At 44.0% G+C, this 24,499-nt stretch overlaps 1 protein-coding gene across 1 annotated transcript in view; it reads right to left on the bottom strand.

Annotated features, from left to right (window-relative positions):
- Window positions 1–2,293: 2,293 nt before the first annotated feature.
- Window positions 2,294–24,499, bottom strand: part of ANKFN1 (ankyrin repeat and fibronectin type III domain containing 1) — a 191,144-nt gene continuing 168,938 nt past the window's right edge. The window contains exons 15-19 of the mRNA XM_084648542.1: window positions 23,047–23,197; window positions 19,594–19,762; window positions 14,726–14,892; window positions 8,697–8,916; window positions 2,294–3,197 (exon numbers count right to left, since the gene is read on the bottom strand). Of these exons, the coding sequence (XP_084504668.1) occupies window positions 2,398–3,197; window positions 8,697–8,916; window positions 14,726–14,892; window positions 19,594–19,762; window positions 23,047–23,197 (1,507 nt within the window). The 3' untranslated portion in view covers window positions 2,294–2,397. The remainder of the gene's footprint in view (window positions 3,198–8,696; window positions 8,917–14,725; window positions 14,893–19,593; window positions 19,763–23,046; window positions 23,198–24,499) is intronic.

The raw sequence follows: 24,499 nt of genomic DNA on the forward strand, positions 1-24,499 counted from the left end.
TTCTAATAAGAGGAATTACATATTTAAACCCTTCAAAGAAACTGAGCTCCCTTATATCAGAGCAAAGACTCTTTTCTTGGCTTCCACACACCAACCGAGTATAAAATGGCAAATAACTTCAATTTTTGAATTTATGGATTGGGTGCTAAGCATTAGGGGGATTTTAATAGCATTGGGGATAGGAATGTGGTATTTTAATATGGCCCACAGATCATGGGGCAAATCCTTACCTTTATATTGAATTCAAGTCTCTTTATTGGAGGCCTTACAACTTATCCATGTGGAATTTAAAACACTGAAACGGAGAAGGCTGGGCATACATGGAATGAGGGAATTTAACCCACAGGAAGATGGCCTATAAAATTAAACTTCAAGAGCTGTGTAAGAAAAAATAGAAGTCAAATGCTTGTGCAACAGCTGGGGTGGAGGTGTCTCTCCCCTTTAATTAATTTCTCCAAGTCTTAAAGATATACGTAGTAACATGACCCAAGAGTTACACCTCTGATTAATATGGATTTAGTTTTCAAGGACATATTCTGGAGGGTGAGAGTACTGTGGTCCTTATTTCAGCTGGAAGTGACATATCAATGGTGGATTTGATGTGTCCTTAAGAAATGGGGCATTTCAAGTCAATCTTTTTTCTCCTGTTAATGATATTGATATTTACATAGTGATCAGAGATGAGGCCTGAACCAAAATCTTTGATGCAAACTGCCCCCCAATTTTTCCCTAATCTAGTTCCAACTCAGAATTACCATAATGGTCTAAATCTAAAACCACTGATCCAAACAACCCTGAAGTTTGGAGGGGGTATTTGGAAAAAAAGAAAAGGGTCTGGATCTGAATTTTATGGTTTAGATCAGGAGTCTCAAACTCAAATGACCACGAGGCCCACATGAGAACTAGTACGTTGGCCCCAGGGCTACACCACTGACCCCCGCCCTGCTGCCCCAGCCCCACCCCCATTCCAACCCCTTCCCTGAAATCCCCACCCCAACTCCACCCCCAGGGGGTGCAGGAGGGGTGCGGCAGGGGGTTTAGGGCAGGGGGTCGGGGTGCAGGAGGGGCGTGGGGTGCAGCAGGGGGCTCAGGACAGGAGGTTTGGCTGCAGGAGAGGTTCGGGGGGAAGGTCCAGCCCGGCGTGCTCCGGGGGCAGGGCAGTCTCCCTGCCTGCCTGCCCTGCCCCTGCGCCGCTCTGGGAAGCGGCTGGGACCTGTGGGGGGGGCACAAGGGTCTGTGTGTTGCCCTGGCCGCTCCTCCAGGTACCTCTCCAGAAGCTCCCATTGGCTGGAGTTCCCGTTCCCGGCCAATGGGAGCTTTGGGGGAGGTACCTGGAGGAGCAGCCAGGGCAACACACAGACCCCTGTGCCCCCCCCCAGGACCCAGCTGCTTCCCAGAGCGGCGCAGGGGCAGGGCAGGCAGGCAGGGAGCCTGCCCTGCCCCCGGTGCGCACCAGGCCAGAGCTGCTCTTGGTAAATGCTGGGGGGAGGTGGGGGTGCCGTGGGGAGCTGGCAGGCCGCAGAAAATAACCCCGCAGGCCGTGTGTTTGAGACCCCTGGTTTAGATCCACCTCCCATGGCAATCTGAGATTGCCTATAACAGGATGAATTTCATCCCCATGCAGAGGGCTAGAGAAACTCCTGTGGCTACCTATGATTCATTCACTAGTCAGGCCAGCTACAGCAAACCCCGCCAATACCCTCTGCTCTTGATCTAGAAGGATTCTCTCTCATCTAGGGCTGCGGAATAAGTTGGTATTTATGTTCTTTTAAATCTAAGCCTTTGAAACAAAGCCTCCTATGCTAGCAATTGTACTGGGCTATGCCAGTGTTTACAGTTGGCACTAATTTTTTGTGATAGACACACTGAAATGGCCAGAAGCTGTGGCATTTTCATTCACCAGAGCACTCAGTGCTTTACTTGTATTCCAGCCAAATCCACACAAAGTGCATGTTGGGAAGTGGAAATATTTATAGCAAAAAAAAAAAAAAAGTAATAAAAGCTTAGGACCACATTTTTAAAGTGACTTTAACCAGCTTCCCCCAAATTTTGCAGGCAAAATCATATGTGCCTGAAATTCTGCATGCCCAGACATTGGTGTGAGTAATTAAGCAAATTTCAATGCCCAACTATCTGATTTGCCACCATGCAGCATTAAGTTAGATGGTAAATGTTTATTATTTACACCTGCAAAATTGCAGATGCGAGTGATTTGGCATGCGCTTTTGGGAATACCCATTTAAGGCCAGATCCTCAGCTGGTAAAGGAAGTGGAACGAGACGCCCGTTGAGGATCTGCATTTTAAAGGTCTTTTTGAAAATATGGTCCTAAATTCAGAATGCTCACAAGGCCATTTTGGGGGCGGTGCGAGGCAGTGCAATGACCCAGTGCAAACTCCTAAAGCGTGCTACTGAATACTTCAGAGATGGGAGAATTCGATTGATCATCCAAACCCATTTCCTGTCCCGTGGTATCATGCAAATCTCCATGTTCTACGGACTGCATACTCAGGGCCCAGGGCTTTCCCTCTTCGCCTGATAACGTGGTTTTGTAGGGCTCTACGTATATCCTACGGATATTCTGCCTTGATTCATGGTACTTGCCTTTCCCATCTTCTGGGAGGCTCGAAGCATGAGGTAAGAAAGCGCTCCGAGGACAATCGACGGGAATCCTTATTTGGTGGCTGGAGGTAGGCTCCTGTGATAATTCCGTGGCTCGTGTGAGATGCTGTGTGTACACGCCTTCGGAAAGAGAGGTGGGCTGCGTCTCACTGTGCACTCGCAGCCAGCGATGGTGCCGGCTGAAGTAGTTATAGTGCTGATGTTTCCCTTGCTTTGTTTTTTTCCCCAAGAAACTCAAAGGCTGCCTGGAGCTGGAAGTCTTGTCCAGGCTTTTTGATGTGAACCCTCCCGTGGTCAGACTGTTCATGTACTCCGTGCAGTATTCGGCATCGGCATCCAAGTCACTGCCCCCTTTCGGGTCTTCTTTCAAAGTCAGGTGAGGCTTCATATCATGGACCTGGAGGACATCAGGTGCACTGCCGCCCAGGCCACCCGCTGCCTGTTGGGATATGTCATGTGAGGATGAATAAACCAAATCCAGTTCTCTGGGGCTCAATGCATCACTGGAATCATAGTCGCTGTCGGTTGGAAGAAACACTTCAGAGCAGCCCTCTTCGTCCGAGCAGGGCTGGGAATCTGAAAATCGAAGACTCATTAAAACCGAATAACCACTAACATGACACACAGCCCCACTTAAAAGAACTGCTTAATACACTTAACATATTTTCTTAACTCGGGAGCAAAATGAATATCAGACACGTTTCTGGCAACCTCTGTGTATTTCCATTGTGGAATTTTCCATGGGGCCAGGTGACAGTTGCAAAGAGGAGATGGTTGTGGTGGATTGATGGGCATGCTAGCCAGGAGATAACGTCACAGTAAGAAACAGGAAGGGAAGAAAGGACTAATGAAGTGATGGGAGGTGAGCAAAGGGGAAGAACTGGGGTTGAGATGAAATTTTAAAGTAATCTTGTTTTCTGAGTTTCCAACTGAATTTCATGGAGATTGAAATTTTGGATTTTGAGAAACTGTAACCCAAATTCTATCCGCTGTTAAGCAGTGAATTGATTTAAACCTGTGTAATCCAGAGCAGGATGTGGCCTTACCGGTCTTTAACAGGCATGGAGAAAAGATATAGAGCTGCAAGAGCAAAGTCTGCCCTTTTGAAGGAATGTTTATCCAGATCCCAAACTGACAAATTTAATCCACATGTGAATTTATTAATCAAAGTTCAGACTGGCTTCCGCACCGACGTCATTGCCATTCTTTTGTCATGGCAGCATTAGGGCCAAGTTCTGCAGGAACGTAAATAGCGGTGGACGTGACCTCATGGGTCCGATTCTCTGCTGCCCTCTATAGGGGTCGTCAGTTACACCAGAACAAAGCAAGCACAGAGTTGGTATAAAATAATGCCCACTACTCACCTTGCATTGGTGTACATGACCATATACGAGGCGCAGGGCAATAATGAATCAGGCCCACCTAGGGGACACATTATGCTCTTAGATACATGGTGTTAATGCTAAGTATCTCCACCTAATCCAAGAGGATTATTCTGCATTTGCACCATGTTATTCAAAGGAGAATTTGGCCTAGAGAGAGACCATGAAATCAAAGGAGAACATTAATATATAATGGATTAAATCAAAGTCAGGGACACATGCTTCTATAAAGGCCACAGTTTCCACCCAAATTCTCTGGGCTTTTTTTTTTTTTTGCTTTTACTCAAATAAGAGCAGATTTATTTGGTTTTCTTGACAGTAGGAAACTGCCATTTAGAAGTAAAAATAAATTATTATGACCAAAAAGGCTGTGGCAGTTGTTCCATGCAGCATCTGCAGCTTTTGTTTCTACCATGTCATTAACTCATTGCTTAATGACAGCTCAGCAGAACAGTGATTTATTTTTCCCCTGAAGTCCTTATTCTATTAATGAAACAGGCACTGTCATTTAATTTGCCTCCAATTTTCTTTGCTGCAATCCATTTATTTCATCGATTTAATTTTCCAGCTATTCAGAGCAGCGATAGCAGCCAATGAAGTGGGTATAGCATTTTACTAATTTGCTTAATTTTATATTCTTAAAGGGTCCATCTCAGATCACTTGGGACACCGAGCCATCTGAAAACAACAATTAAACCAAACTGGACCCAATGGCTCAGAAAGTCAGCTGCTTCGTTAATACAAAACCAGATGAGCATAGGAAAGAAATAGTGCAAAAAGAAAGAGTTGTCAAAGGATGGGAGGAAAATATGATCCGAGATGAACATGGAACAGTTGACCTCAATGTTCTGAAATGTTCTTTGATGCCTCTGTGGAGCACTAAATCCTCAGACATGATAAGAGACATCCTGGGCTCACTATTCCTCAGCCACTTATATTTCATATTTTGCAGTTCACAGGACTTAATCATCATGGATGAAATTCATGCGTATGCATACCAGCCCAGGGATAGCACACCACTTATGTCCTCAAAACAGACCTAAGAGATGCACAGATCTTGTGCTGGCCATGTGCAGAAGGATGAATTTAATTCTGGAATACTTTGCGTTGATATTGTTGCATATATGTTGCATACGTTGTACAAACATTAATTACTCTTCACAAAAGCCCTATGGGATAGCTACTGCAGGTTAATATCTTCACTTTACAGATGGGGAAACTGAGGCAGAGAGACAAAGTGATTTGTCCACAATCACATAGCAAGTGGCAGAACAGAAACCAGAACTGCCAATGCTGCCATCCCCACAGGCTACACTACCTCCCAAGTACAGCATCAAATGCAGTATGGCCTGAATATAATGCGTATGTTGGATTTAGCATGCAGTGGTGTGGGTGGCCTGGTATATACAGGAGGTCAGACTAGGTGATCTAGTGAGCCTTTCTGGCCTTAAACTCGATGGCTATGAATGTGGGGCTGCTCAGTGATTAGTATCGACCTGTACGCTGAGATGTGTTTTGCATATGGGATTCCTGAACTGGAGGGTTGGAAAGGAGCAGACACTTTCAGCACACTCTCTGACAATCATGCACCAGTGACTGCAAGCCATTTATGGGTCTAAATGCCACCCATACAATGGAGCAACCATTGCAAGGGCTTTCTCCTAGATGGCCTGGCTGACTGGCTGGGCAAAACCAGTCTGAGGCAAAAGGAAGGCTTCACAGCTAGGCCCTGTAACAAAAAAATTGAGCAATCAAATATAGAAACTAGGCTCAGGTGACACAGGGAAGATGGGGCTTTGAGAAAAGGGAATTTCCCAAGAAGGGGAAGATTCTGGGAGACTAATGCAGTGTGAAATTTTTCTGTATGATTTTTCCAGTCAGAACAACTTTTTGTTTTGAAATTTCCTTCAATTTTATTTACCACCCTTACCTTTTAAACATGCTCAAAACTGAAACAGAAGGTTTAGTTTGGGTCAGATAAAATGTTTTGTTTGACCTGAAACAATCTTTTAAACAAACTTTTTGGTGAGCCAAAATTTTTGAAAAGTTTTTATTTTGGGTTGACCCGAAACAATTGTTTGATTTTCATTTTTCAGAACTGCCAGCCAAACAAAACATTAGCTTTCCACACAGCTCTAAGGGAGATATACTCGCTGGAAGGCAAGGGAAGACCAAGCTGGGTCCCAAGAGCTATGGGACTTGCTAAAAGAAGGTGAGTTAGTGTACTTGGACTTTTGACAAGGTCCCTCACCAAAGGCTCTTAGGCGAAGTAAGCAGTCATGAGATAAGAGGGAAGTCCTCTCGTGGATCAGTATCTGGTTAAAAGGTAGGAAACAAAGGGTAGGAATAAATGGTTAGTTTTCAGAATGGATAGAGATAAATAGTGGTGTCCTCCAGGGGTCTCTACTGGGACCAGTATTGTTCAACATATTTATAAATGATCTGGAAAAAGGGGTAAACAGAGGTGGCAAAATTTGAAGACAAAACAAAATTACTCAAGGTAGTTAAGTCCGGAGCAGACTGTGAAGAGAGACAAAGGAATCTCAAAAAAGGGTGACTTGGTAACAAAATGGCAGATTAAATTCAATATTGATAAATGCAAAGTAATGCATGTTGGAAAACATAATCCCAACTATACATACAAAATGATGGAGTCTAAATTGGCTGTTAACACTCAAGGAAGAGATCTTGGGGTCATTGTGGATAGTTCTCTGAAAACATCCCCTCAATGTGCAGCAGCAGTCAAAAAGGCTAAAAGAATGTTAGGAACCATAAGGAAAGGGTTAGATAACAAGACAGAAAATATCATAATGCTGCTCTATAAATCCATGGTACACCTCCATCTTGAATACTGCATGCAGATCTGGATGATCCATCTCAAAAAAGATATATTGGAACTAAAAAAGATACAAAGATGTGCAACTAAAATGATTAGGGGTATGGAACAGCTTCCGAATGAGGAGAGAGTAAAAAGACTAGGACTTTTCATCTTGGAAAAGAGATGATAAAGGGGGGGATAAGATAGAGGTCTATAAAAGATTGACTGGTGTGGAGAAAGTGAATAAGGAAATGTTATTTGCTCCTTCACACAACACAAGAACTAGGGTCACCCAATGAAATTAATAGGCAGCAGGTTTAAAACAAATAAAGGAAGTACTTCTTCACACAACACACAGTCAACTCTTTGCCAGGAACTCTTTGCCAGGGCCCATGTTGTTAACAGGATGTGAGAACTAGATAAGTTCATGGAGGATAGGTCCACCGATGGCTATTAGCCAGGATGAACAGGGATGTAATACCATGCTCTGAGTGTCCCTAGCCTCTGTTCACCAGAAGCTGGGAGTGGGCGACAGGGGATGGATCACTCGGTGATTGCCTATTCTGTTCATTCCCTCTGAAGCACCTGGCATTGGCCACTGCTGGAAGGCAGGATACTGAGCTAGATGGACCATTGGTCTGACGCACTAAGAGTTGGGTCTTATGAGTTGGGTCTGTTTTATTCTTGTAACTCAAGAAGCATGCTAGCTTAATTTATCTTGTAATGAAGTACAGCGTTAGATGAGACTAAATTTGTGTTTTCTCTGTTTGTTGTTTTGAAACCATTTTCTCTAATGCTTTGTTCCATTTACTAATAAACATACTTGTTTTAAGAAGGCTGTTGGTTGCTACTTCACTGGTCATGGACTCCTGAAGTGAAGAAATGCAGGTATCCAGTGGGTTTTGCATGATAATAAATAGTTGTCATAGACAGGGTGTTGTACCCAGATCCCAGTCGAAGAGTGGGAGAGTTGTGAATTCCACCCCAAGACAGGTAAGGGCATGAGGCTTAACACCCAAGGAGACAGGTGTGGGGTGGAGCACTGATGGAGACTGGAAAGGGGCCCATCAGGGAAATCCTCTGGCGGGCCTGGATGGTTTGTTTACCTGCAGCATCTGCAGGTTCGGCCGATCGCAGTTCCCACTGGCTGTGGTTCGCCGTTCCAGGCCAATGTGGGCTGCGGGAAGTGGTGTGGGCTGAGGGATGTGCACGCATGTATTTATTGTTTTGTATTGTCTGGTTCACTTCTTGTGGGGACTGCAGAAAATGGGAGTGACAGTGATTCATTGCTCCCTGAAGCCAAAGGGAGTCCTTCTGCTTACTTCACTGGGCGTTGGGTCAGGCCCGAAGCCAAGGACTTGAATGCAGAGAAGGTGATGTCTAGGCTGCCAGTCTGGGGAAGGCATTCCATGTGTGGGGAGGGAAGGTGGGTGGTGTGAAAAAAGAGACTGAGGTGGGCAGGAAGAAGGAGAAGACTGGGTACCATTGATGGTGAGGGGAAAGGAGAACTGCAGGGAATGATACTGCGGTGACGGGGAGACTGAGCTAATAGATGGTTTTTCCATCTGCAATTTCTATAATTCTGAGATTATACTGAGAGTGAACATTCAAGAAAAAAACACTGAAAGTAGGTATTGGAAGGCACTGTAATTTGATACCTCTTTCCCCCAATCTATGATTATCCTATCCAGCCTGTCAGTTTAAATAATAAATAATAACACTAAAAATAAAAAAATAAAACGGAATAATTGTTAAAATACCTCAACAGGCATGGAAAAAATACCACAGACTAGCTCCCGATGCAAATAGGAGATCAAAGGGCCGTCTTGATTTTCTACTCAGTTTCACCCAGGGGAAAAAAAATCCCTCTCTTACCACTCAGGGCTTTTCTCCTCTGGTTTCTGGCCTCTGGTGAGGGTGGTGGTGATGGAAGACAATCTAGATGGGAGGATGTTGAATTTATTTTCTTCTGATTCTGCTCTTCTGACAGGTCCACAAGCTTTGTTATGAGCAAGCCAGCCACTGGCTGTTTGTACCTGGCATACTGCAGTGCCTCTGTGATCCATCTCATTTCACGCCAGATCTCGTCAATTTGCTTTGGAAGAAAGGAAAAAAAAAAAAGAGAACAAACAAAAACAGTGAAAATTTTTAATCACCCAGTGCTGAAGGTATTGATTTTGGTTTTCTTTAAAAAATATACAGAAATTGCCAGTTCTTTTTACATATTTTTATTTTTTCATTTAATTTTTACAAAAAGATGTATAGACCCAGGGTACAAATCTACATAGCACCATTGACAGAGCATAGAGAGATGGGCCCAAGCAAGGGAATTCAAATCCAGACCAGCTTTGAGGGGTTTGGGTTCATGTTCAGGTTCAGGCCCATGCTTAGGCTGCCTCGAGGATGACCATTCTGTTTCATGGCAACTCTCAAGGTTTTGAAAGTTTGGTTTGGTTTTGCATTGGAATGAAAACAAGACTCTGGAACATTTTTAGGAAAACAAGAATTGTGTCAAAATGTCCATCTTTGGATCAAAACCTGAGCTTTTTGATTCGGGAAGCAGGCATGTGTGAGCGTGGCCTGGTGGCTACGGCACAGACTGGGATGTATGAGACCCAACTTAAGTCCCTGCTGAGCCTGATTCAGAGCAGACTTGTTCATTCCAGATCATTCTGAATCAGATAGAGCAGGGACTTTAACATGAGTCTCCTACATCCAAGGCCAGTGTCCTAACCACCAACCTACAGTCTCTCTCTCTCTCACCCCTTCCCCTAAATCAATATATATTGGGGGAGGGCGGAGTCAAGGCTCTGCACAATCTCCACCCGTCTGTATCGCAGGGGAGTAGTGGCTTCATGGGGATCTCCACCTACGCTGTGACCTGCAATGTGGGTAGCTCTTGCAGGGGAACAAGTTGGCACATTGGGCAAGTGACAATCCTGCCTTCTTTTCAATGTTGTAGCTGTGTCGGTCCCAGGATATTAGAGAGACAAAGTGGGGAGGTAATACTTTTTATTGGACCAATTTCTGTTGGGCAGAGAGACAAGCTTTCAAGCTACCCAGGGCTCTGCTTCAGGTCTTGGCGATTCCCAATAAAAGGTATTACCTTACCCACCTTATCTCTCTAAGCTTGCCCTTAACATGGAAAGCCAAATTCCCGCTGGCTTTCCCCATTCTCAAGAACTCCAATGGGGCTCCACAGTATTCAAGCCAGCACAGAATCTGGCCTCTGCTGTTATCTTTATTGATATTACATTTATGCCCAGAGTCCCTAATCCATCCAGACCATGGCTCCATTGTGCTAGGCACTGTACATATATATATATATGGAGACATGATTGCTCCCTGAGGAACATCAACAAGCAGGTGTGACAAATACTCTGCAGGGTTAGGGGGAAGGGAACCAGGAGAACAGATTTTTAAAGAACAACATGATGGTGTAGACTAGTCACCTGCGTAACTGGATGGATTTTTTAAAAGATATAAATAAATTATAAATATTAATAACAATAATAAATCCCGATGGCCATCTGTCTAGCCATTAGCAACTGGCAGTTTCCTGTAGGTAGAGCCTACAGATGCACAGATACAAAAATTTGGATCCGTCTCTGATCCACAATAATTAACTTGTATCTGACTCACGAGCTGCACTCTACCTTTTATATGTATCCACATCTGCATCCACACCCACACAAGCACCTTATCTCACTGTTAGAGCCCTGTGTGGATACAAAAATTTGGATCCGCATCTGATCCCCGATCCGCAAAGATGGTAAACAATGCAACCGCATCTGCAGATGTGGATTTCCACAAATATAAAGTAGATATCCGCAGATTTGCAGGGCTCTACCTGTAAGAATCACAGTGGATGTTCAGAAGAAAACTGAAGAGTAGGGCAGGATGTTGGCTTTTCAGCTCCTACTCAAGTCAATGGGAACTCCCTGGGTGCCTTCAAAGGTTAAATTTGGCCTTTTAACTCACATGATGATTACAAAAAGTTGTGACATTTCACCAAAAATCCCTGGAGATCCTGTGCTCACATGGGAATTTTTTTTGCTCCCTGTAGAACTTTTAAAGCACAGAGGGCGGAATCCAAAGCCCACGGAAGTCAAAGGAAAGAGCTCATTGACTCAGGTCTGTGATCAGTAATGTTCCTCATCAGAGCTGGCAAACAGAGTGAAGTGACAGGTTTGTAAGTTAGATTCCTCCTTTAACAAGAGTGGATCTGCTTCAGCGCTAAGCTGCCCCAGTGTAATATCGGGGATGGGGGAGAACTCTACAGAAATCAATGGAGTTCTGCTGGTGAAAATTAAAATCAAGCCTGCGGTTTCATAAACTCTTGGTGAGAATTTAGTGCACGTGAAACGTGACAGGCTGGAGAATGAAGGCCTCCAAACCAAACAGGCACAACACATACAATAGCCGTTTGACCTTCTCTATCAACTGGGCCAAAGGGCCTCAAAACTGGCCTGAAGGGATCACCTGTAGGGCTAGTTGAGGTGCAATTCAGTTTCCTTACCCATCAGTTGAGTTAGGTGACAAGGGGCTAATTATTGTGGTGACAATGTTAACGAAGGCCACAGCTGTAGGCTGAGAACTGGACAGAATCCACTAACATATTTCATCATGGCCACTGGTCAGATGTTAGATTTTATTTATTTTTTTAGTTTGGTTTCAATAAAAGAAAATGCCCCTCTCAAAACCTCTAGCACACTGGTTCATTACGCATAGAGGGAAAGCATCTGCACTGGATCAATAGCCCGAAAGCCCCCGCCTTCTCCTGGAAGCCTTTCTAGTTCGCATCCATTTCATTAATACTAATGGGATCTGTGCCAGAGTTCCATGCCCTGAACTCCTCTTGAGGCAATGGGAGGTGTGTGGATAAATCGATAGCAGGATGTGACTTTAAGTGTCTGCACAGAGAGGAAAACGGGCACCTGTTAAAGTGAAGAATGTCTTTTGATAGTGAAACTGAGTGGTTATTTTTAATCGATGTAAGTGCTTTGACAACGGAATGGATGCTGCTGCAGCCATTTGAAGGGATGTAGCCGTGGGTGCAAGCTCCCTGTGATGCAGGTCCCTTTCCAGAGCTTCCTGTGGGCTGCCACATCTCTTCCAGTGCAGGCTGCTTCACATAAAGCATGACTGAGTCCTAAGGGATAGCATTAAAGCTGCTTAAATGGAGATGCCTTGAAGCCAAAGTAGCTAACTTTCTGCAGTGATGGCAAGAGCAACGGGAGAGTTGGTCAGTGAAAGGGTGTGAGTGATAAAATAATATAACTTGTGCTGAATTGGGAGTCGGTGAGTGTGCATAAGAGAGTGGTACCTTCCGTGCTGGGAGTGTGGAATGGGGCTTCAGTGGGGGAATCAATTAATAGGAGGCTGCAAATGAAGATTGCATAGGGCTTTCAATTCAACGCATCCTCTCTTTTGGTTGCCCTTCTTGCTTAACCTCCAATTCTGCCCCGTTGTTGTGTAAGTGGCACACTCAGTGCCATAGCAGTGCAAATTGCACCCATCCGGCATGATTCTCCATTGCCTTGCCCCTTCTGCCATCATCTCCACCAACACAAAGTGAGGGCACAGAGGATTTTGCCGATGCTTGGCATTGGTGCAAGTGGCTGCACAAGGCACCGGGCAATGGAGAATTAGGCCCATTATGTCACTTGCATCACTTTTTATGGCACCCCAGAATTCTACTCTGAGCCCTTTGTGCCAGGCCCATTCTCTTACACCAAATCAGGATTGTTTCCCAAGTTGCAGAGAAGCAGCAAGCAGTACATACAATAAGAATCAAGGGCATATTCTGGCTCCGCTGAAGTCAATGATTGTTTTGCGACTGACTTCAATGGGACTGGGATGTTCACCCCCAGGGTAATGAGAAGTGGTTCAGAGCGTCTTCAGAAGTGGAGCTTTTCACCTATTTTACTGCAAACTGTAGAGAAATAAAGGGACTTGACAACATAATTCCATCTCATTTCAAGGTCTCAGTGTAACTCCAAGAGGTCGATGTGATTGGCCAATCAGCTAGCATGCGCCTCGCCCATTTGGCTTAGAGAAATCTAGATTTCCATTCCATAACTCATCCCCTAGCTGCATGCAGGAGAGATAATATTTTCACTAAAATGTAAAGCCAATCGGTTTTCTCCCCAATACCATTATAAGGTGTCTCCTGGGATACCTGGCCAGTCACATTTAATGAGCTAGGCTTCTTATACAGTTTAAGAGTATTTGAAGCATTACAGTATATAAATTATAACTTAATTGCAATTTCAGCTTAATTGCTGGAGAATATGCCTACACATTTCTTTTCTTACTACCATGCTGGTTTAGACTCCAAGTACCTTATCTGCTATTTTTTCTTTTTCTTTTTGGCTGCCTTCTGACTCCTTTTCAGAGCTGCATTTATATAGACTCCTTTGCTCTTTACAATGTTTGGTTTGTGTAGTAACTTCAACACTGTCTTAGATCTGGGATCACACAAATGCTCTTGTGGTTTTGTGGTTGCCACTGAAGATTGCAGTATGTGGTGGGCTGAGATATTTTCGCCAATAGGTGGAATACAGCTGGTTTTCATTTGAGAGGAAAACTGACAAGGCTAATACGTTTTCACAATAATTCAGTACCAAACATGGGGGTTTAAAGTACTCTCCTAAGTTTTCTTCAGAATATATATGTGAACTGAGACACCCTAGAGCAGCAGGGACAGTTGCTGCATCTACAGCTCTCCCTGCAATTTTATACACACACAGTGGCCTCTTTGGAGATGCTTTGGAACTTAGTTTTACTGCACATGGGGTGGCATGTCCCACTTCGCTGCCACTTGACAACTGCTTCTCCCCCTGCCGCACACAGATCCCTTCCCACTCCCATGCTCAGAAGAGCCAAATTGGTCCTAATGCTTGAGACCTGCTGGGTTTCCTGGGTGAATTTCACCCTTCATGCAAAATACATGCATTCCCCCAGCAACCCGAGAAGGTTTCATGCACTAGGACCAATTTGGCTCTGCTGAGTGTGAGAGTGTGGAGGGACTTGGGGAGAAAGCAGTTTTAAAGTGGGAGCACAGTGAGATATGCCACCATGTGTGAAGTAACACTAAGCTCCAAGGCAGCTCCAAAGAGGCTACTGCAAAGGTGGATTTGACTGCACGACAAAGATCAGCACAGTCATGGTCAGCTGGTCCATAATTATGTAGTTTTAAGTGGCCACCAATCTCTACAGAGGGGGTGAACAGTTGTGTCGGCCCATATTCCAACAGCTTGAGTTGCAGGAGAGTAAGGGCTGTACAGCTGATTTGTGTCCTGTCCTGTAGATGGACTGCATCCATAAATGCTTTGTGGAAGAGTCATAAGTTTCAACCAGGGAGTATTAGTTACCAAAATAGTTTGCAAGAGTCACCCTGGTGTAAAGGCCCCCTAGCACACAGATAACCCGCCTCTGCCTGGTTCTTTGTGTTGTCACTGGATCACATTGTCTTCAGATCATTTTTATTGACAATGATCTATTCCTATAGCTTGTGCCCTTGAAACAACTTTCATTTTTTTTCTTTGCAACCTGCCAATGAGAAAAAAATGTATGTCCTGTAGAAGAGAGAAGCTATGAGCCAGACTAATGCCCTGTGCTTGGCATTGGCTTCCCTCACACGGAGGGAGTCAGTTCTATAACCAAAACTGAGACATTTCTTTACAACATTCTAGTGTAATTGTCATTTGATTTTATCCATTACAAAAATCTCTTTTATAAAAACAACCATTGGAGAAATTGTGCTCTAGGTTTGGAATTTCATAAAAAATAAAATGTTGACACCACTAGTCTTTTTACGATGTCTACAAATAATTCTACTTTTAGATTCCAAATTATAGACCTTAAAAATCTCTTTGGTCTACTCAGACACAGACTGTTACCTGTATATAGTCTAAAACTTGCTGGTGTCTTTGTTTGGCAGCAGCAACTTCCCTGTCTGAAATTGCTTCCCTTAGGGACTGCTGGGTTTTCAGAGAGTCCAGCTCTATGACAGCAGAAAGGTGGCAATACAGACTAATAAATTTCTCCTTGTAACAGCAAAAATGAACTGTGAAAATGACAGAGAAAAAAATAATTAGTATTACATTCCGCTCCTGAAATCCTTACCTTCTTGAACACAAATTTTAATTAGACAGTTATTGAATTTCCTGATGGAACACGTTGAACCAGAAATAAATAATAAAGACCTGATTCTCCTCTCACTTGATGTCTGGGTTTCAAGGATGTTTGTTCTGGTGAAACTGATTTTGAGCCCTGCCTGGCCTGCTGTTTTTGCCAGGTTGTCTACCTTTGTAGCTTTCCAGAGGTGTCACTTAATAGCGTGATATCATCAGGAAAGTCTAGGTCTTCCAGGCATTTGCCATGTACCCAGGCTATACCATTGTCTGTTTGGCTAACACGCTTCATTATCCAGCCTACGGCTATGCCAAACAACAGTGGAGATAAAATGCAGCCCTATTTTACACTAGTTAGTGTCCACAAAGAACTGCTCAATAATCAGAAATCAGGGCTGCAGCACAGCCAGACTCTGGGCAACCTAATGAATTTGGTGACACCACCTGATGGGTTGGAAGAGTCAGCAAACCTGCTATGAGGCCTAGCAGCAGCAACAGGTGGCTGCTCAAAGCATTTGCCCACAGCTGCGACAGCTCCTGCCTTGCCTCACTCCAGGTAACTCAGCCTTGACCCGCAGCTCTGATTTCTGTCTTTGGCTCTGGCACCTGGCCTATGACACCTGACTCCTGCTCTAACCATTGGACATGACCGCCCACATCCCGATCACTGACAGTTATTCACCCTTGCAGAGAACTTCATGTCTCTGTACGTGGCCTTGATGATGCTGATGACTTTAACTTTAGTCCTTCCCACAATTCTCCTCTTCTGCCCAAAAAGGACAGACAAATTCACCCACAGTTTACTGAGAGAGAATTCGGAGAGCTTACTGCAGTGCAAAGAACCATGGGATATGTCCCCACAAGTCCTAGTGTCATACAGGAGAACCAGTGTGGACACAGCAGCTTGAGCAGGCCTGCTCTCACTCAAGCAAGGCTAACTTGAGGGCAATAATTAAAGTGTTGATCACTGCAGTAACATACCCTGTATTTCAGAAAATGCCCCAATTTGGGCAGAACAATTATGCTTTTCGGGGTCTTTCCTCACAGTCCATCCCCTGAAAATTCAGGCATAGGGAGAAAGAAGGAAACCCAGAATACAACCTCTTGCTTACTGGGGACCTGGTACTGTCCCTACAACTTATCAGAGGACTTCAAGTTTCCTTTGTACTTTACTAACCTCAGTCGTATAGTACATATCTTGGTATGGTAGTGAGGTACTTTTTGTCTTGTTATGGAATGGTTTGTTAACCATTTGGCAGGGGACTTAGAGATGGGGTAGTTGTGCCTGTGTTCCAATCAAAAATAGAGAAATATATTTTTCTCTCTTTTGCACGCCACATGACAGAACAAATATAGGAAATCAAGCTACAACAACTTTGTTTGTAGAATAATAGAGGTCTAATCTGAACCCAAGAACCCCAGAAAATGGAGAGTCAAAGACAGAATTCTTTGCTCTGCTTTCTCCCCTCATTGTCTCTAGATATTGCCAAGATCTAGTCTGAACAGTGTGTGGTCTTACAGCATATATGCCATATGTGCTGCACTCTTGAGTGAATTACAGCCGTGGTTTCAGCTTCAGTGCTGAAGTTCCTAGCCTTTGTGGTTTTAAGGCAGAGCCTTTAATGTTACTTTAACAAATGTTACTTCAACATAGTCTTTTGTGGTTTTGCAATTATATATTTGGTAGCCACCAGCTAATGGGGAATGGAAGCTTCTAATATTTTCGATGTGAAACACAGCCATTTGATAGAATGTTGGGGAGACGTATGTAATAAATCAGAGAGAACGTATCATCGGCTTTCGGCCATAGGATTGGTTACTTTTTTATTTAAAGAGTAAAATTTAGCCTTCATTGTTATTCTCTCCACTATATTACACATTCTTATCACCGGAGCCTCGCTGGGCAGCGAGGAGTGGGCCCAGAACGCCGTAGGAGTGATCACCATTTCCCTACTGCATGCAGCAAGCTGTCGCAGCTACACTGCCTCACCCTGGTCTATGACTAATCTATGGAGTGCACAAGAGGCAAGACTCATTCCTCCTAGGACCTATGCATCACACAGTGAGGTTTCAGTGGTGCACAGGCCCTCTGCCCAGGAGGGAATTTCAGCCAATGTGAATGCACTTAAGCAAATCGAGTTAATTTCTCCCCTCTCACATGGGCAACATGGTCTGTACCCAGAGCCTGACTGTAGATCCTGAGTTACCCTCTCCTTACCTGTCTGATCTATTATTTTACCACCACACTGTCTCCAATGGAATTTTAGAATACTGCCTAGGAAATAACACAGCTGTACATCCTCCTGGGAAAGAACACAGCTCCACCCTAGTCAAAACAGCGGTGAGCTGGCCGCTCTGCATCTGAATTGACTCAGCTTTAGCAAGGGCAGAAATGAATCCACGAGGAAGAATGGTCCAGGGGTTAGAGCCCTAGACTAGCACTGGGGAGACTGCCTGTGTGACCCCAGGCAAGGTAATTAACCTATCTTGGCCTCGGTTTCCATCTGCAAAATGGGGATAAAATTTCTTGCCTGGTGAGGATAAATATATTAAAGATTGTGAGGTGCTGGGATAAGAACCCAAAATAGATTTAATTGGGGATTCAACTGAGTGACAGAGGATAACACACCTGTGACTTGAATGCTTGATTTCTCTATTTCTGAATCACAAGAAGCATAAAGTGTAATCTCAGTACATCCTGCTTCCTTATATTTCAATCGGCTGCATTCTCACATTCCTTGCCTTCTGCTGCGTTGTTACAAGACCCTCGTCTGTACAGGACTAGACTCAAAAGCGCGACCCTATTCACATCCACTATATATTTGAATGAAGACAGAGAAATTGAAACTGGGCTATTTGTTTCATGACTATATTCTATCTTGCAGCTAACAGCGTGTTGATAAATCTCTACTTTCAAGCTTGCCAATGTGTGGCCCAAACCACTGAGACATGGGACAATGACCAAAATGTAGAACATGTGTGCTTTGTTGTGTGTTGCACCCTAAGCAACATTCATGTTTTTTGATGTATAAATTTTCACCACTAAATCAGCTTTGTGGCCTGGTAGAGGTTCAGTGAGGGGAAGGAGGCCTGTTACAGAGTGAAATCTGGTTTACTTGACTCGCCCAGGGCGAAAACATCCTTCAAAACAATTTTATATTTAAAAGTGGGTCTCTGTTTCTGGTCCAAACATGTAACAACATTCAGGTGTTCCAACGTTTGGAACCAGTGTTCTTATCCTGGCTCCTGGGAGGTTTGGAGAGAAAGTCCCTGCCTGGGTTTCTTATGGGATACCAGGTTGAGGAAGGACTATGGAGGAAGGGGAGGTCTCTGTCCAGTTACCCCCAAAACAGACCATTCTTCAGGCATAGCTCTTCCTGTATCTGGTGTCCCAGGAGACACCCGGGCAGGGATTCCCTTTTCCTAACCTCCCATAGCCTCCTGCTGTCCAGTTCCTTCTTCCCTATCACACTCAGTTCATGCTACCTTCCCACCTGCCCATACACAATTCCTAATGCAGCCCCCCCTTCCCAATTAATACGAGCTCCCCTCTCCCCCTGCACACACAACGGATGTAGCCCCCCCTTGATCAGTGAATGCAGCCTGAGAGACACACAATTACTGCAGCCCTTCTACCCCCACCACGAATGCACTTTCCTGCCCTTCCCTATCTTGGAGTGACAGCTTTTGCTGGGGTTCAGGGACTGCCCATTGCTGCCCCACTCTTGCCTTCCCCTCCAAGGTGACTGAGCGGAAGGGGAGAAGGAGGAAACAGAAAGAGGCCAGGAGTGTGGGGCTGGGTTTTCCCCCGTGTCTCTCCTCCAGCAAATATGTCAGGCTCAGTAGCTGCCTCTCTTATCCCCTCTCTGAAACCTACTGTGAGATCCTCTGTGCTGCTCCCCTCCGCTCCATGGAGGGAACTGAGAGAAAGGGGTGTCAGGAGCATCTTTTCCTTCGCCATCAGTCAGCCAGGAGATCCCGCTCTATGGAATGCCACCCCAGCATGCACTGCAGTGGGACAGGGAGGTTGAAGTGGCTGTGATGCAGGATTCTTCCTCGCCTCACCATGGGGATTTTGCTGCATCCCTGTACTAACACTGGGCCCTTTGGTATTTCAGGTTGAAAAGCAAAGAGATGGGCCTGATGTGTGAACATCCTTAAAGTGCCGGGGTCTCAGGCCCTGAGTAGGATCCTCTATAGCAAAAGCTGCAATAATTCTGCACTATAAAACTGCAAGATCTGTCCATTGACCTACTTCTTCTCCACGATGATGCCAACCTCACTTCAGAATAAAGACATTTTTGTGGCTGCTCTCAGAATATCAGGCTTGGCATCTTATGAGCAGTATAACCCCCCACCCCCGCATCCTCCTCCTCCATAATAGACTAGGGCTTATGCTTGATAACTGTGGGCTTTTGCTCTATGCTTTGCATTTCAATAATGATGGCTATAGTATATACTCCAGCCGCTATGCTCCTTCTATAACTTGTACACAGTTATAGGTAGTGTTGTTGCCAAAGCCATCATGTGATTTATTGACTCTCCACTGGGACAAGGGGGAAAACAGATACAACTTTGTGATTTTATTATAAGGAGTCTAGGTTAATATTTCTAGGTGAAGCAAGCTACTATACCGAGTTCAAACATCTGAAGAGGGAGGTTAAGAAATCCTGAATGTGGGGTGTAAGGATTATTCTGTCCTGGGGCAGTGCAGACATCGTCTGAGGCGGGGAGCAGGAGAAGAAAGGAGACATTGTGACCCAGTTCCAACACCTCCTGTGTATACAGACGGAAGTGCTTAGCCTGCAGAGGGACACGCGCGGGGAAAGAAGTGGGAGAGAGTTACAACATGGCACTTATATAAACAACACCCCAAATGGTATAAAACATTAAAGCAAACGTGCACAACATCAAGCTTGGAATTTTTATAAAACATAAATATTAGGGGGACTTAAACTCGGGTTAATGTCGCTACATAAAATCAGGCTTTAAAGCTGTAATGTTCCACATTAAAAAAAAAACCCACACAAACAACCCCCCTGAAAACAACATTTATGTTTCTTATTAGGCAGAAAATGATCACATGCCCTATGCTTTTCAAGATTATGATTGCATAATTATGTGAAAACATGAAAATGGATTCAATTAAAAGCCTTTAAGATTCAATTTAGGTCTGGTTAAGAGAAATATGCGAACCCCCCTTCCCCCAACACAGGACTGAAAAGATTTAGCAAGTGCTGCATGAAGGGAAACCGGCACAAATAGTAGTTGGATGAAGGCTGTTGTGTAGCTGCCGTGGAAAACACTGTCTTTGTGTTCTGTATTTGTATGGTGCAGGCTACAAGGGAATCCTGGGCCATGATTGGGTCTCCTAGGTGTTACCACAATACAAATAATAAATAACAACACTTATATACCGTTGTTGAATCCAAAATTAAATTCCTTAATCCACAATTAAGGACCTGATTCAGCCAAGCATTTAAACACATGCTGTAAGGATGTGTTTAAGTGCTTCATTGATTGGAGATGGAGCTCAGCATGTGCTGAAGTGCGTAGTTGAACTGGGGCCTAAGGAACAAATTGAATTCTGACTTACACTCTGCCCAGTCCCCACTGACTTCAGTAGAACTCCATTAGTTTTTTAAAAAGTGAATAATTTGGCATGAGCACTCCAAGTCTGCCTGGGGACCCGGTAGCATGGAGCCCCGTATAGGATTCTGAAATGGGAGGAAGTGGCCGCAAATCTGCAGCATGAGGCACGGGTCACTTGCAGGTTTAAACTAGTGTAAATGGTGAATTCGCTGTAACTTGAAGGCTTTAAACTATGATTTGAGGCCTTCAGTAACTCAGCCAGAGGTTAGGGTCTATTACAGGAGTGGGTAGGTGAGGTTCTGTGGCTTGCAATGTGCAGGAGGTGAGACTAGTTGATCATGATGGTCCCTTCTGACCTTAAAGTTTATGAGAAAGTCTTAATTTTGGATATACTTAGGTCTTATTTGGATTTTGCATTGGCACAGGGTCTGTGTGGGGCCTAAACCCAGCCCTTCAGTATTAATAAAAAAGTTTCATTGAAAAGTTGGACTAGATTTCCATTTACACTAAAGCCACTTTACACCTCTCTGAAGTGTAAACAGCCTTTAAAGCGAGTATACCAATAATGACAGGTTTCAGAGTAACAGCCGTGTTAGTCTGTATTCGCAAAAAGAAAAGGAGTACTTGTGGCATCTTAGAGACTAACCAATTTATCTGAGCCTAAGCTTTTGTGAGCTACAGCTCACTTCATCGGATGCATTCAGTGGAAAATACAGTGAGGAGATTTATATACACACAGAACATGAAAAAATGGGTGTTATCATACACACTTAAGTGATCACTCTCCTTACAGTGTGTGTATGATAACACCCATTTTTTCATGTTCTGTGTGTATATAAATCTCCTCACTGTATTTTCCACAGTATGCATCCGATGAAGTGAGCTGTAGCTCACGAAAGCTCATGCTCAGATAAATTGGTTAGTCTCTAAGGTGCCACAAGTCCTCCTTTTCTTTATACCAATAATATAGTTCCACTGTAAGGCCTCTTTTACATTGCCAGAGCAGGTAAAGTGACCTTCCTGCACATAAGAATTAGGCTCATGGGTTTTAATTTTTTTCTTCCATCACAGCCACATCTTGGCTTCTCTCTTAATCTTTTCTATCCTTTCTCCAGCAACTTCTTTACCTGTTCAGATTTGCTTTATTCTTCAGTTTGCCAAACAGCCAGATTCTGATATCCTCACTCACCATGCATTGTATATTGCTATACAAGTAGCGTCACTAAAGTCAGGGTGAATACTTGTGTGAGCAACTGCGCACAAGTGTAAGTAAAGGGTAGGCAATCTGGTCCATCGTGACTGGGCATCTGCTGCTATTTTGGCCAACTCACCAGAGACCTATCGGGGACCTAAAAGAACGAGCAGCTATAGCCTAAGTTAAAGATCCAGAGTCCCTTGCAGGGGCTGTAACAGACCCATATCTCCCATGGCTTGGGCACAGAGGTGGACTGGTAGCGACCACTTACCAGTGGCTTACAATTGGATAAGTGTCTTTTGTTGTATAACCACAGTAAGTTCCTACTTCATGCAGCGTTGTGTGAGTGAAAAATAAATTATAAACACACTATAGGCTTGCTTAATGGCCGATGTGAAATACATTTGTGTTGGGACTTAGTTCAGTTCCAACTAGACAGGTCTCCACTACTACGGCTGGCCCTAATGGGCATTTTTAATGGCAGCATCAGCAGAGGCCAAGGATTGAATGGGCTATGGAGGCTCACCTATGCTCTCACCTCAACGGGCGATATCTCAGTTGACACACTGTGTGAAATCCTGGCCCCAGGGAAGTCAATGGGAGTTTTGCCATTCACTTCAGTGGAGCCAGGATTTCATCCACTGTTTAGGGAAGCTTGCACTGCTCCTGCCTATATTATCCCTATTTAGTGGGTGGAGGATTTCAGTCTCCAGGGCAGTGAGTCTGGAAGACCGGAGCTACATTTTCAGAAGCACCAAATTTCCATTGGATGTAAAAGAATTTAAACTCAATAGTACATGTTGGGCCAAACTTTCAGCTGGCCTTCTTATAAGTGCTTACAATAGCTGCAGATGCAGCCACAGGAATTTGCAAATTCTCCATGGCCATAGGCAAATACATATTTGCCCTTGCAAGTAGGATAAAGGGACACCTTACTGCTTGATGTGTGTGCAAAAGTGCCTGTCTGCTCATGCATGCAGTTGCACAAATACAAAGGCATGTGCCTGCAAATGCAAATGAGGAAGACGACTGAAAAATTGGCCCTGTTGATTGAGTGTTTTAGTCCCATATATTCATATACTCCAGGAAAGCATGCTATCCTAAAGGTGATTTTTACCAGATGATATTCCCAATACACTTAAAATAACCCTAGTTAAATAAACTCTTTCTGATTGCTTTGGTTTTGCAACTCTAACATGTAATCGCTAGTAGAACTATATACAGTTTTTAGATTTCATTCATGTTCCCAAGAATCAGTTGAAAAAAAAATAAAGGTGATAAATGTCACAAAGCACAATACCTGTCGCAGAGGTAGATTGATCTGTTTGAGGAGAGCTTTCACTGCCATCTGGAGCTCACAGAAGAACAACTGAGTAGGGCAGTCTGAAGCATGATCCACACTTTCCACCGATTCCAAGCCAGAAAGCATTTGGAGCCATTCCCACTCATTTCTGTATGTTGAGTCGAGTTAAAATTAGAAATATAACAAAAGTTCAGTGCACAAGGAAGAATTTACAGTATGTGCATTTGGGATCGGTTGAGGGTTTAATCCTAAAATAGTCAAATGTTCTAAAATGATGCAGTCCTGCTTGTTTGTGGTTAAAAAACCTAAAAAACCTAAAACAGTTTTCTGTTTAATTTTTCTAGCACGTGTACATCAAGCTGACCCATTCCTTGCTAACATCTGAAAATCGACTGCCTTTGAAATATTTCAGCAAGATTTTTTCTTGGAGAAGAACTCCATTCCATGTCCTTTAAAACATACGTTGGTCTACAGCTGCTTTTACTGACGAGTTCAATGTCTGATCAGCTGCAGACATCTCCTATACTGAATGCAGCCAATGAACTGGATTCAGCTCTAGAGCAGATGAGCATAGGAATGGCACTACTGGATCAAACCCATAGTCCATCTAGTCCAGTATCCTATCTCTAACAGCGTCCAGCATTGGATGCTTCAGGAGAAGGTGCAAGAAACCCCACAATAGGCAGGCATGGGGCAATCTGCCCCATATGAAGGTCTGAACCTAATTCCTAATAGTAGAGATTGTTTTAAACCCTGAGACGTGAGGTTTTGCATCCCTTCCAAAACTGTTATTAAGAGATCCAAGAAAACACCAACCAGCAGCTCATCTTCACAAGAATCAGAAAGAAGCAGTGGATATATTTGGTACATGTACCCTGGATGCCAACACCATCTCCCACATGAAGCTGTCAAGTGCAAACCATCTGGTGTGAGGAAACGAGGATGCCCAAGAGATGCTTTAAGAAGAACCCTTAGAATTAGGCAGAATAGTCAAGCTCCACACCACAGAGCAGATGGAAGCAATAGCAAATGACAGAGGGGAATAGAGGATACTAGTTTCTGCCCTGTTTACCAAGGGAAGGATGTAATGTAATGTAAAACTGTTGTTAGTATTAACTATTACAATGCTGGATGGTCTTGTTATCCATATTAATGTCCAGCCCATATTTGAATCTTGCCAAGTTCTTGGCTGGTTGATGGAACCATGTGGGCTAACAAACAAACAAAACAAACAGAGGAAGAAAGAAAATGCACTGATGCACTGCCCCAGGGGTGAGGACTGTGGAGACAGAACCAGGAAGAATGTGTTGACCCAACAGAGAGCACATCCAGAGCTGACAGCATTTGAACAAATGTGTTTTTTCAATCATCATCTATTTTATCGTTTAGGGGCAGGAGGGAGTTACAAACAAGGTATCACAGATCAGAGTATATTTTAAACTGACTTAAC

Source organism: Lepidochelys olivacea (genome assembly GCF_965140295.1).
Source record: "Lepidochelys olivacea isolate rLepOli2 genome assembly, chromosome: 14".
In the NCBI taxonomy this organism is placed as follows: Eukaryota; Metazoa; Chordata; order Testudines; family Cheloniidae; genus Lepidochelys; species Lepidochelys olivacea.